General features: G+C 38.1%; 1 protein-coding gene across 1 annotated transcript in view; it reads left to right on the forward strand.

Annotated features, from left to right (window-relative positions):
- TECRL (trans-2,3-enoyl-CoA reductase like) overlaps window positions 1–12951 on the forward strand; it is a 62602-nt gene extending 49651 nt beyond the window's left edge. Inside the window, exons 6-12 of the mRNA XM_005148610.4 lie at window positions 2023–2128; window positions 3798–3870; window positions 5794–5837; window positions 9507–9564; window positions 10857–10942; window positions 11349–11394; window positions 12824–12951. Coding sequence (XP_005148667.2) covers window positions 2023–2128; window positions 3798–3870; window positions 5794–5837; window positions 9507–9564; window positions 10857–10942; window positions 11349–11394; window positions 12824–12951 — 541 coding nt within the window. The remainder of the gene's footprint in view (window positions 1–2022; window positions 2129–3797; window positions 3871–5793; window positions 5838–9506; window positions 9565–10856; window positions 10943–11348; window positions 11395–12823) is intronic.
- The last annotated feature ends 252 nt before the right edge of the window (window positions 12952–13203 follow it).

Consider the following 13203-nt stretch of genomic DNA (forward strand, 5'->3'; position numbering starts at 1 on the left):
AGAATAACTGAGAAACTCAAGCCCCACAGTAATTCAGAACTGGTACTTTGATTTTTGAAACTAACCTCTTCAAAATGAACTATTTCTATGGGACCATACTCTACATGTTTGTGTTCTGAAAGACTTTTCAGAAATAAAAAACTTAAGTGACAAACAAAAATAAGAGCTCACCTATCAGTATAAAACAGTGAAGAGAACAGGTTGTACAGAAACAAATCAGAGGAGCTCATATATAAGCATAAAACAGATAGCTTTGCTTCCTTCCATCACTGGAACAGTAATGCTAACAAGGAAAATAAAACAGCTCTGATATAATACAGCAGGAGCTCACCACAATGAAACACAACCTGCTTAGTCTGCTAGCACTCAAAAAATGTGCCAAAAAGCAATGAAGAGAGGACAGACAGCCAAAATAGCTTTTTATGACCTTCAACAACCCCTGCCTTTCCTAAGCCTTCTGTAGCACTCTGGAAAAAACAAAGCACACTTGATCAATGAGAGGGATTAAAAACCCTTACAGACAAGAAAGTGGCAATCACTACTCATGGGAACGCCCAGGGATAATCAAGGCACTTCCACCACCAACTGTACCCCTCCACAGGATGGTGGTTAATGCACCAAGCAGGCTGTGAAGTTTCACACTTAAGGAACTTAATTCCCTTCAGTGTGACTGTCTCCACTCTGGAAGACTAGTGCCTGGCAAAGGGGTGGAACATGATCAAGAAAAGCCTGTTGGCTGCACAAACTGGAGCACTGGAAATGGGAGGGCACACTTGCAGAATCAAGGTTGTTGGTATACAGCAAACACAGTGAGTAATAATACCTTTTACATGTGGAGAAACAGAGACTTGGAAGTACATTAAGGGAGTTAGTGGAACTGGGAAAGAGAACACAGAATAGCTGAATTCAAATCCAGAGTGCAAGACGCTTGACTTACTTTTCTTGCTCATACATTCACAAGAAGATAATTTCTGATGGCATAGAAGAGTTTGCAATACCTTAACCTTACTTTAAGTGGGCAAAGGATGTGTGGAATCCTTCCAGTGGCCGCCCCTTAATGGGTTCATCTGAGGTTGTCATCCTAAACTAAATTAATTTTAAAATTCCCAGCAAAGCTTAAAGTTTGCTCTACACTTTTAGATAAGTCGTTAATTGTTCGAAATTTTCTTAGTTCAATTCTCTCTGGTTTAATTACTTTGAAATTGTTTAATCTTTGACTCTTTGAGATTTCATATGCTGAAAACCACTTTTCATTTATATCTTATAATTGGTTTGCTGTGAGACGGGCTCTGGTAATACGGTAAATGTAACCAAGATAAAATGCCACCAGGAATCACTCTTGACATTTGTTTCTGAAACTCAATCTCTATGAGCTGCAGCTTATTCTCGGAAGCAAATCATCAACGCCTGTTATTGTTTCATAACCTTCCTCAAAAAAGAATCAGTAAAATAATTTCTACAACAATTACCTCATTTCATTGTAAAGTGCAACAAAAAAGCCATCAGCATAGATTAACTTTGCAACAAAATCTCATTTTGCATCCACAAGGAAATGAAATACAAACTACCTCCATGCAGCTAGTTGAGTTGGCAAAGGACAAAGAAACCATTCAGAAGATATTCAGAATGTTTTTAAATGTCAGATACATTCTACAGGAGCATTAAGGTGGCCTTAAAACATGGGAGACATCTTCTGGAAAAGCACAGCAGATGCCTGCTTTTATACACAGCTGTCCTGTTTTAATGTCTTGTCAAAACTATGTATCTCATTCAGAGCTCAAGGAACTCTTTAATTCAAGGCCAGTAAAAATAAGTTGCTTGTCTGCAAAATGAAAACAACTTTTTTATAAAATCGAAAATGATTCCATTAATCTTTGGATACAGATGCTTCAATTAAGACAATATCTTAATGAATTCAGTGTGACTGTGGTTTTAGAATATTAGTCCTTACTCCTTTTGTGACATTAAATTGTGAAGTAATAAAGAACAGTTTCCACTTACCATGATTTTTTTCCCTTCCAGCTTGGCCTGCTTCTGCCATTGTTTACACTACATCAGACATATTCTGGAGACATTATTTGTCCACAAGTTTTCGGGAGGACACACTCCTCTGAAAAATATGATAAAGGTGACAGTATGTTTATCATTTCCTGTAAGAGATAATATCCTCATATCAAAGCAGTCCTTGGAAGAGGACAGAAGAATAAAAAACAATTTATTTCTAGCTCAAGGAATTAGTCAAAATACAAATATAGGAAAAAATTCAGGGCCATGTCCCCAAGGACACGAACTGAAATCAATGTCAGCTTTTGCTCCTGCATGTCAATGTCCACTTTGACTCATCCACCCAAGGGACTGAATGTCATGTCTAGGATATTTGTCAGACTGAATACTATTTTATTGTGAGATATGCTGCTGCAACATCTAGTAATGCTGACAGAAATCACTCTCTGCTTCCTCAGTGCAATATAAATATAGAGCATGAGACAGCCTTGCATTAGGAAGTGAAAATCAAATTACAGGTGGAAAAAAAAAGTAAAATTGTCCTTCTATAGATGGATGCCCCGGGAAGGAAGATACTGAGGTGGCCTAATGCGTCTCCCAAAGCATCCTGAAATTCAACTGTGTGTCATTACTTACAGGCTCTACTTTCTTTTATTTCACATACTCAGTCTTGGTAATTTTATACCACCTCACCTCCCATCCCATTCAGTGTGATGTAAAGATCCTCGCTTTAAAAGTTTTGCAATACATTTAAGATTTCAGTGAAGGAGATAAACGTATGGCCATGGTAGGGGGCTTGACTCAGTTCCAGTCAGAAAGGAGCTAATGGGATGCACAGTTAGAGAAAGCTAAAGAGCTTTGGAACCAGAATGCCATTTCCAAAGTGATTCATGCATGTGGGAGTTAAAGACTCAGGGTTATGATTATCCCCTTGTGTACTGGTGGCATTGCATAAAAAGTTTAAAAGGAGAAAGCCTGACTTGCAGCCCTTCTTATAGAATAGAGCTGTATCCAGTCCCAGCACACTGCTCTTCCCAAGAAGATATTGAGCATGGGATCCTTAGCTTAGACACATAGAAAGGCTTTATCCAGTTTCCAGGGTGGTTTTGGTTCTTTGGCTGGTGGGTTTTAGTTTTGCCCTTGTACAAAGGATGAGAGCAGTGACCCCCTACACAGACCAGGAATATGATTGCACTATCTCTTCTTGGGCTTTCCCAATCCCATGACTTCAGTCATCAAGCAAAGGCAGCTGGAGTACTGCTTTTTAACAAGATGAAGTGGGCCTGGATCCATGGGAGTAGATGCAGCATACAGCTCAATTATCTTTATAGGAACTGTGTGCCCTTTCTTTTGCCAGGGTTAAACCAGGCCTCTTCAGTTTTACTCAGCTGGTTTAGCATTCTGTTTGGCTAGCTCTATATTGCTTGGAAATGTTGAGATTAAGGTATAGTAGCAGTTCAGCTGTGTTAACCAGCCATAGACTTTTAATAGTACAACTCTGAGAAATGTGCCCTTTAGCAGTAGAATTTAATAAGGAGAAAACAAATGTCAATTTCTACAAAAGGTATAAAATACATTTAACAATCCAAAAAATCTACACTGTGTGCCATTTTACTTTTTTTTACTGGCTTCATAGCATCTTAAAAAGATCTATATTCTGGGACTCAAAAAGCCACCGCAAAGTGTTTCAGCAGTCATCTGTGTTTAGCATTTACCAGAATTTACAAAGTTATGGTTTGTACTTATTTATTGCCCTAACAAAAAACCCAAACCCTCTCTTTTGTCCATTCCAGGGCTGTGCCTTTTACTGGGGATTCACTTCCTGGATTGCATACTACATCAATCACCCACGATATACGCCACCGTGTATGTATAAGTAGAACACAAAACTGATCTTGGTTTTTAAAGTTTTTTGCATGCAACTTTAAGTCCTTCAAAATCAATAGAAGGCTCTCAAATGAGAGCATATGACTAATCTAGCCAGAGATTAGCCTTTACTCCCTGTCAGAAGGAGGACTGCTGTGCCTAAGGCACTCCTGCTGTGCTACTGAATGTATGTTCCTATTCAGTCAGGGTCAATCACTGTCTAGTCTTGTGAACTGGAAATATTGACCAAGTGGAGAAAATGCAAAGATTGATATATTTTGCTCATCTTCACAATATTTGTATTAAGAATGTAGGATTGAAGCAGAGCTGGCTCCATTTTCATAGAGGAGATATCTATTTGTTAAAGGTACATCCTTTCAATGAAAATTAAGGTTTTTTTGGTGAGAAACCAGAAAAAGTTAATCAGATATTAATGCTGATAATGAAAAAAATTCTACGATTTTGCTTCCAGATTTCATTCATCATTTTGTTCCTTCTCACATTTCATTGTTACGCTGCTGTTTCTTTATGCCTTTTTTGTTGTTTACTCTTTGAACTTTTGCTGCTTTTGAGCATAATTGGTATAAATTTTATTTCCTGCTCCCTTACTTTCCTTTCTACACCTTAGCCTTTCTCTGCATCTTATTTATGAGCCTTGGAAACAAAAGGTTTGATTTGCCATTTTTCTTTACACTCAGTTAAATTACGATTTTTGTTTTCAATAAAGAATTTCTCCTATATGGCACTTGCTTTCCTTTCAAAATAACACACAAGTTCTATTTAAGAATTATGTGATTAAATGAAAGTTGAATTTGGTGTGGCTTTAACAGTAATGCTGCAAACAATGTTGAAACCTCCCTAGATACAGTTTTTAGCAGTCTAGGCCATCAAATCAGTAGGTGCAGCTTCTTTATAGAGAAGATCATTTATTCTGGACATAACTTTCCAACAGAGAAAGAATGCAGAAGTACTTCTAATTGTTTGCAACTACCTTAAAATGGCAATAATAGCTACATGGGACTAAAGCTGCAGCATCACCAGCCCTCTGGCACAGTTAGCATCTATGGTTTATTTTGGGTGCAGGAGAGGTTACCTCCACAGCCATATCCAGAGACTGCTGATTTGGGGACAGGTAAGGAAAGGCAAAGAGATAACTGCAGAATGCTATGCAGGATATTTAGCATATGCCCTTAGCACCTCAGAGGAGTCACGTGCCAGAAAAAGGGCTCTCAAAAGTAAGGGCTCTCTGAGACCTGGTTAGGGAAATGAGGTACATACACACGGTTCATGGCCCTCAGACCTGTGAACCTTTGGGGATGAACATGATACAGCACTGCAGTGGTCTGGGGACAACCGCAAAAAGGGGAGAGCAGGCAAAGGTCAGGTAAAAATTCCAAAGGCTAAATACATGTCTAGCATGGTGAGGCTGTGAGGCAGAAAGTGGCTATACAATAAAGCCTCTCTACTGCCTCACTACTGGGAGCAAAAAAGAAAAACTTATGGATAGGTTACAGCTTGGATTCTCTGCTCATGGAGATACAAGGGCCTATGGATAACGCTGTGATTCCTGGCCTGCTTCTGCCAATGACCTGGCTCTTCTACTTTACTCCTGCCCCTTGCCTTTCCAAGGAATTTAACACCACCAGCTGCTTTGACAAGAGCACTTTGGGTGTATTGAAGCTGACAACTACTAGAAAAAGTTAGGTAAAAACTGCCTTGAGATCAGTGCTGGAGAGACTGTAATTTCTTAAGTACTGTTATGTTTGCATTGTCTTCATGTTGTGTGTGTGTGTTAGTATCCACTTTTTCCTTCAGAAGCTGTCAGGAAAGAAGTATTTCTGCCCCTCAGCTCTAGATTAATTTCACCCATCAAACCATGTGCATACTGTAAAATGCAATTTATAATTTCATTCTATTTTCTAGCATTTGGCTACAGACAAGTTTCTTTTGCTGCCCTTGCTTTTCTGGTATGTACAAAAATAAAGTTTTATTAATGACTGTAAAATCAGAATTACTCATGACTTAGCAAAATGCAGTAATGCTGCTATGTGTTTACGTATTTTATATACATACATATATATATACATATATATATATACACACACGTGTGTGCGTTCATGCTCACAGTCCTGTTTCCTTTGTCTGGATTTAGTGAAAATCTGTTATGGTTTCTAGGCCATGGAGTCTCCTAGTACTATTTACCTGTAAAAGCTTGACGTGAAGTACTGTATCTGAAAGCCATGAGAACATCAGCATTATTACTACTCCTAACTGCATTTATATTTACATAGATTGGAACTTGCCACTTTTTAAAGGTATTTTAATACAGAATAATTACATCCTCAGCAGACTTTCTAGTAGTACTCTGTACCTAGAATAACTTAACTTCAACAGCTATAAAAACAGTAAAAGCAATCCCTGCCAAAGTGGGTTAAGCTAAGGGAAAGGACAGGTGACAAAGGATGGCTGAGGCTACTAAACCTGATATTTGAATGAATATAGCCATATAGTGAGACAGAGATTTACTAAGAAATTCTCACAGGGGAACATACATTCTCTTCCATCCTCCGTGGGCATTGCTCTTGGAAATGCTCAGTGCTGACTTACCCAAGCAAGCATGGGCCAGTAGCCAAGTCAGCCTTATTGAAAATCAGATACAGATCAGTTTCCAGAAATATAACAGGGAGATGGAACAGTAATGTGTCTAGGCTCCCTCAGGCAAATGCTATTCAGAAAAGCATTCCAACAACTTCTTAGCAATATTCAAATCCTTTTGTAAATCAGGACCCATAAAGATAATGGTTTTGGGAGTGTGTGTCTCTGGAATTGGCCATGGAGTTCTCAGCTTTTCCTGCCCTAATAAGGTATAACAAAGAATACTCAATCAAAAACCTACTCACATGAAGTTCATGCACTCTGAGGCTCTACAGCTGGAAGCAGTATTCCTGTACTGTGGAGACAGGAGGCTGTGACAGCGGTAGACACTGGGGTGCAGAGCACCTTACCGTCTGCACCCTTATTAAACTCAGGGGTTACTTGAAACCAAGCAAATCACCTGCCTGAATATTCAGTGCTACTTGTAAAACCCTGTCAAAACCTCTGCATAGAAAAAACCTTGTTTTCTAATGAAACTTCCTTGCCTCAATGCAACACAGCCTGTTATAGCTTTTATGAAAAATGCTGTCTTCAGACAAAGAGATGAATCCTGTTGGGGCTATTTGCTATAAAATATGGCCATCCCCTTCAGATCTGCATCAGCACCTCATCTGTGATATGAATTCCTCCAGCTCTTTTGATAACTTCCTACCCATGGGAACGCAAAACCTTTCCCTTTCAGACCTTGTTCTGGCAGTTCCCAGACAACAAACTTAAAAGAGCAACATAAAAAATAAAATAATTTGAAGCTGTTTTCACAGGTTTCTAAAGCATACAAATAAAATATTTGGAAGATTATTTTTCCCCCTTCTTTAAAAGATTGTCTGTATTACATACCCTGATTTAAGTGTATATACCTGCAGCTGCTGTAAACAACAGTACTGAACCACCTGAAGCATGTCAGTAGGCACCTCTGAAAGAGTCTCATATTTAGAGAAATTACTAGGCTTTGCAGGGATGTTTTTCTCACATGGAATATGAAGAGGGAGAATAGTATGTAGACTTCAACACTCTATCATCATAAATATGATGCCTTTTTTAGTATGGCTTCCCATAGCCTCGTATTTTACATCTGGGATACTAAGGACTAGTATATATTTAGCAGTACTTCTTGATATAGAGCATTAGCAGCCACATTTCTAAAGAAGGACATAAGAGTAGTTACAGCAGAATATAAAAAACCCTGCAGAATTATCCTTTGCTTGCTTTATTTGGAATTGATTATAAAATTAGTAGATGATAACTACAGTGAATCTCTCTTGCTCCACAATGGTGTGGGCATTGCACATTTTAGTGTGTATAGTGTTTCACAAAAATGCTTTTAACTTTAAAACTTTTTTCATTCAAATAATAGTAATCATAAAAGATCATGTTCCTAGCTCATAATTGGAAGCATGTAAATTAAAATTACTTCTACTGCTATGGCTGGAATTACAGCTTCTGATATGGTACTTTATAATAGAATTTCCTTTTCTGGCTATTTAGTGTTTTACATCTGGTGTTTATGATAGATGACAGCCAGTTAGTAATTAAAAAACATAAAAGGACTGCAGGGTTTGCTCCATGAATACATTTCCATGCAGAAAACAGTTTTGCTAATAGACCTGATTTAAACTTTCCTGACAAAACCCCCACAAATCTCTCTGCCAAAAAAAGGTAAAATTCTTCAGCAATGCTATCTAAATGTTCTTTCAGATAATGTCACATTTCAAAGTAAAATAAAGTTACAGATTCCTTTTAATTATTTTTAACTGAAATTTGTTACGGATGGCTTTCAGAATTAGCTCTAAAAAATTACAATTGTATTTCTTTTTTTTTTTCCTATTAATTTTATGACTTTATACTTTTAACATCTCTAGGTTTTAGCAATCTTCCTTTTTAATTCCTTAATTATTACAGCTTTCCAAAATTTAGAATGAAAAATGACATATGAAAACACAACTTTTTAACACTGCATTTTTTCAGTTTCAAAGAAGGCAGTCTTCAAACAGAGAAATGAATAAGACAGTTCAGTCTGAGATTGTAAAGTAAACTGCATTGTGGCTTTCTTCATAAAGCAGGGGGAAATGAAAACCATAAAATTAGATTGTTGTACAAACAGGCTTTCTTTTTCAGGAATTGAAAGTGGTTACCCTACAAGTTCCCACTTTAAGTGTGGTAGTAATTGGTTTTGATTCTATGGTAGTTGTAATTGAAGTACTGAAGCCATAAAGTAATCTGAAATCACACTGTATTATGTGCTGTATAACCAAGTGAGGAGACATGGTATCCAAAGTTTATGCCATCTAAATATTAAAGACCAAGTTTGAGAGGTTGGTTAGGGCTGAAGATGGCATAACCAGAGTAGCAGAACCAAGAATAATACTGACTGCCATAATTTACCAATTCCTGACTACTAACCATTCGACCAGTCTGATCTTCAGAGAACTGCTGCCTTTCTATTCACCCTATTTTAATTCCCTCTATGACTTACATAAAGAACTGGCTATTGTACTCTATAACCAGCAGAACAAAGATGTTATGCTGAACAGCTTTGAAAGCTTGTTTAGGAAGAGGGTAGGTACTGTAACTCATGACACCTTTACAAAACCAGCGGATTAAATCCAAATCACAACAATGATGTTTAATTCAGAAAGTACCTTGCTAATTTCCTTAGGCCCCAGGAAGCCTCTGTGATCTTCCCAGACCAAAATCTGTCATACATGCTGGGCATGGGAACCACAGGGAGGGCCTGCCTGTGCTGACCTCTATGGAGCTGAAAAATGAGCTTTCATACCTGGCTGTGCCTATGGTGCTCACTAGACACTTGTGTGTTTGACAAAGATCACAGAACGTATTTCCCATGGGAAAGTCATCTAGAAGTACACATTTTCTGTGTACAGAGACTAAGCTGTAATGGGGGGATTCTGGTTATGCACTGCAACGCAGTTACTGCCGCATTTTAAGCATACAACTGAAAATACTTTTTTAATGTCTTGCAGATGTGTGAAACTGGAAATCACTTTATCAATGCAGCTTTAGCTCACCAAAATCATTCAGGTCTGTCTTTGTTTCCTGTTTGTCTGTTTAAGACTGAAGTGTACTTAACCTATCCATCTTCTTCTGGAATACAGTAATTTATGTATCTACATTCACAGAATAAAGAAAGATGAAGTGGGTACCATGCCATTGGTATAACATTTTCAAAACAAATGTGGTGTCAAGGCAACATTAACAACACTGTTGTTTCAAAGCTTATGGCAAATTTGTCTTAATTAGGCACAATTGTAATTCAAATATGGATTTAAGCATGTAAGTTCTCTAAAGCACCCTGTTGACTGACAAGAGAAGGTTCCATTTTAAATAAGTTTCAAAAACTTTTATCTAGATTGCAGAGTTTTTAGATATGTCAACTCGTACAAAGATACACACGGAGGTATGTACACATACACAAAGATAGGCTCATGAATAACTACCTACATAGCCATCAATATATATATATGCTCTTAAAAGGCTGCTCCAAGCATGGGCTTTCAGTATCTTTTGTACCCTGAGAATAAAAGTTATACTATATATACTAGAAAGTAAAATATATTTTCAGATAATAATAGTATAATCTCCCACTATAACACCCTATTCAAGAAAATACTTCACCACAGTATGATCAACTTAGAAGTCAGTTTCTATTCTGGAAAGCTTTTGATGTGCATTGGTTAGGCAGGTGCTTATGTTGCTTTTTGCAAGGAGCCTAATTTAGTTTAAAAGCAGCAAGAGCCAGATAATTAATCTACATTCCCAGTGCCTACAAGTATTAAAGAGAGCATTGTTGCCAGAACATAAAAATGAAGTGTTGCATGTGTGGCATTTTGTGTGAGCATTATCATTGGCTGTGGAGAGTCATCCTGTTAACTCTGGAGGTTTTTTTCTGTTCTACCCTGGGATGAAGGATGAGGATGCAAAAGGGGACAAGTTCACATTGTTAAGTCAGACTAAATAAGATACAGCTGCATCCTTTATAACCCAGAAGAATGTCCTTAGCCCTCACCTGCTGGATAGTCTTCATTAAACTATATGTCTTTCTTTTGCTGAACAAAGTTTGCATCCTTTGGACACACCAGACTTTTGTGTAAAAACTGATATATGGTTCACTAAGAACTCAGTATTCTCACTAGCTTTTGCTGTCTGAAAAGATTTCACTGAAACTTTTCTAACAAGTTGTACTCTGGAAGCATGGGCCAGGGGATGGCTATTCCATAGGCCAGTTGTGGTTAAGGCTCAGTTACCCTCCCTTTATTGAAACTGGTTTTGTCTGAGTCTTTTTTTTAATTTTCTGCTGTTTTGCTTTCTTAAAGGAGGTAAATCCTGTATTCCAAGTCCAACCTACAACCCCTTCACATGGCTCTTCTTTCTGGTTTCCTGTCCCAACTATACATATGAGGTACATGGCTTTCTTCTGATTATATGCAAAGAGTAGGCAGCTTGTGTTCCAGCCTTTGCTTGCAGAGGGTCTGCAGTACCTTGATATCGTTCCCTCTGCACATCAATCATTATGTTCAGTATGTCAGAGTCTTTTTACTCTGGCAATTGTTTCTCCACCAGGCTCTTCTCTCACATCAGTATTATGACTGTTGTGTATATTCCTCTCCGCTACAGACTCCTTGGTGATCCAAAGATTCACCACCCATCTCTTCACCCCATCCAGCCCAATGAGGAGCTGCTTTCTAGCTATTTTTCCTCACCTGTTCTCAGTAAAAATATCATGCTCTTCTTCAAAGGGGAGCTTTTGAAAACTTGTCTTTTTGCTTTATAGAAAGTAAACAACAGTGACTTTGTCTTTACAACAGGTTGGGTCTTGGATTAGTTTCACAGTGATGACACAAACCCTGCCAGGTAAGTTTGAAACAGAATAAAGATTGTCTCTAAACTGTTGTTTGTGGAAGTGAATTCTGGGAATATAAAATTCATCCAAAATTTTATAGCATATGAAATATTGCTATCAAACATCTTCAAAGTGCAGAAAGTGAGAACACTACTGCAACATCTTCTTTTGATCAAAACCAGCTCTCTGCTTTTTGTGAAGTATTGTCTCTTCTGTTTCCACACTGAAAAAGCAGACTTTGAAATCCAGAAAAAAAAAAGTCAGTGTTTTTCATTTATGGTCAATCGTTTTTGATATAATAAATTTTCTTTGCATTGTAAACCTGGAAAAAACACTTCTAACGGGGAGAGGAAAACAGATGTATATAGTATTTCAAGAGATGGTTCCTAGTAGCATTTTCCTGTTTGCTTGTAGCAGGCAGCCACTTCATAGCAGCCTGCCTAGTAGCACTTTTGCAACTCCTGCTCAGTACTTTCCTGCATCCTCAGAGACCTAAATACCCATACAAATATGGTCCTTGGGACTGAGCTTTCCAAAACTTTCACTTTTTAATTATTTTTCCATTCCAAACCAGAAACATATAAAAGCTGCTTACAGAAAGTAACCTCTTGTGGTTTACAAATGAAAAGGGAATTTAAAAAGTGGATTAAACTGCATTATGCAAAAATAAAGCTTCTAATTTTGTTTGAAAAGATGCAACATTTATGTGCTTTATGCTCTGGTCTGGAAATAACCTGAACATTTGGAGACATTTTAGGGCTGTGTTTACAAGGGAAGGGAGCAGCAACATAAACGTCACCCTCATCCTTGCTGTCATTATCCCAAACAAAAGTTGAACAGATGTCACATGAATGTTTCTTATCCAAAGGATAATGAATTTGCAAAAAAGCACCTGTAAATGCATTCCCCATTCTGTGCCACTCGGCCCAAAGGGAGAGATTCCCGAGGGATTACTCACTGCCTCCTGATAACCACAGCAGGGGCCTGGGTATCTATAGTTGTTAGGCCTTGCAACACCTGTATTCATGCATCTATTGTTTACTTGCAGGGCAAAGCTCTTCCTCCATGCAACAGGAAGTTGCCGCATAGCTCCCTGCTATGGCTGGGAGCCAGGGGTAAAAACAAAGGTGGCCAAAAGCAAACCAGAAAAATAGTTAAGGCCGAAGGAGGCCTTGTGATTTGTAATGAAGCCATAGGTGATACAGGGTGTGTCTAATGTTCTGGACATCATCATCTGTGTGAATGCTGATATGGAAGCTGAGCCTCAGGCTAGAGTATATCAACAACGGCAAGGCTGAGAGCAAAGGCAGAGTTAACTCATCTCTACCCACAGAAAAGACTGCAGACTTTTCCATAAACCCTCTTGGTTTCACAGAAACAGACACTGAAGATGACATGTAATCCTTTTCTTTTTTTCTTTTAAATCTTTTTCTTTGGTAGTTGGTGTTTTTGCTTTCCTGATGGTCATCCAGATGTCTCTCTGGGCACAAAAGAAACACAGGCTGTACCTGAAGAGATTTTATCCAGAGGTGCGGAGAAAAGCAGCTATGATTCCTATCATCTTCTAAGCTCTTCTCAGGAGTTGGAGCCTAAGCATACAGTTCAAGAGCTAACTCAAGAGTAAATAAACCATTTCATTCAGTAACCAAAGTGGACTAGAGGAAGAATCACTGGGTATCTTTTTTTTCAGAAAATTAACAGTTCAAGAAGAAGAGCTTCTAATTAAGTGAAAAAATGTAGCTCTTGAATTCTTAGTTCCTACTAAAAGATATGATTTAATTAGATTTTCTGTAATAGAGCTAATTGGGAAGGGACAAGAA

Source organism: Melopsittacus undulatus, chromosome 7 (genome assembly GCF_012275295.1).
Source record: "Melopsittacus undulatus isolate bMelUnd1 chromosome 7, bMelUnd1.mat.Z, whole genome shotgun sequence".
NCBI lineage: Eukaryota > Metazoa > Chordata > Aves > Psittaciformes > Psittaculidae > Melopsittacus > Melopsittacus undulatus.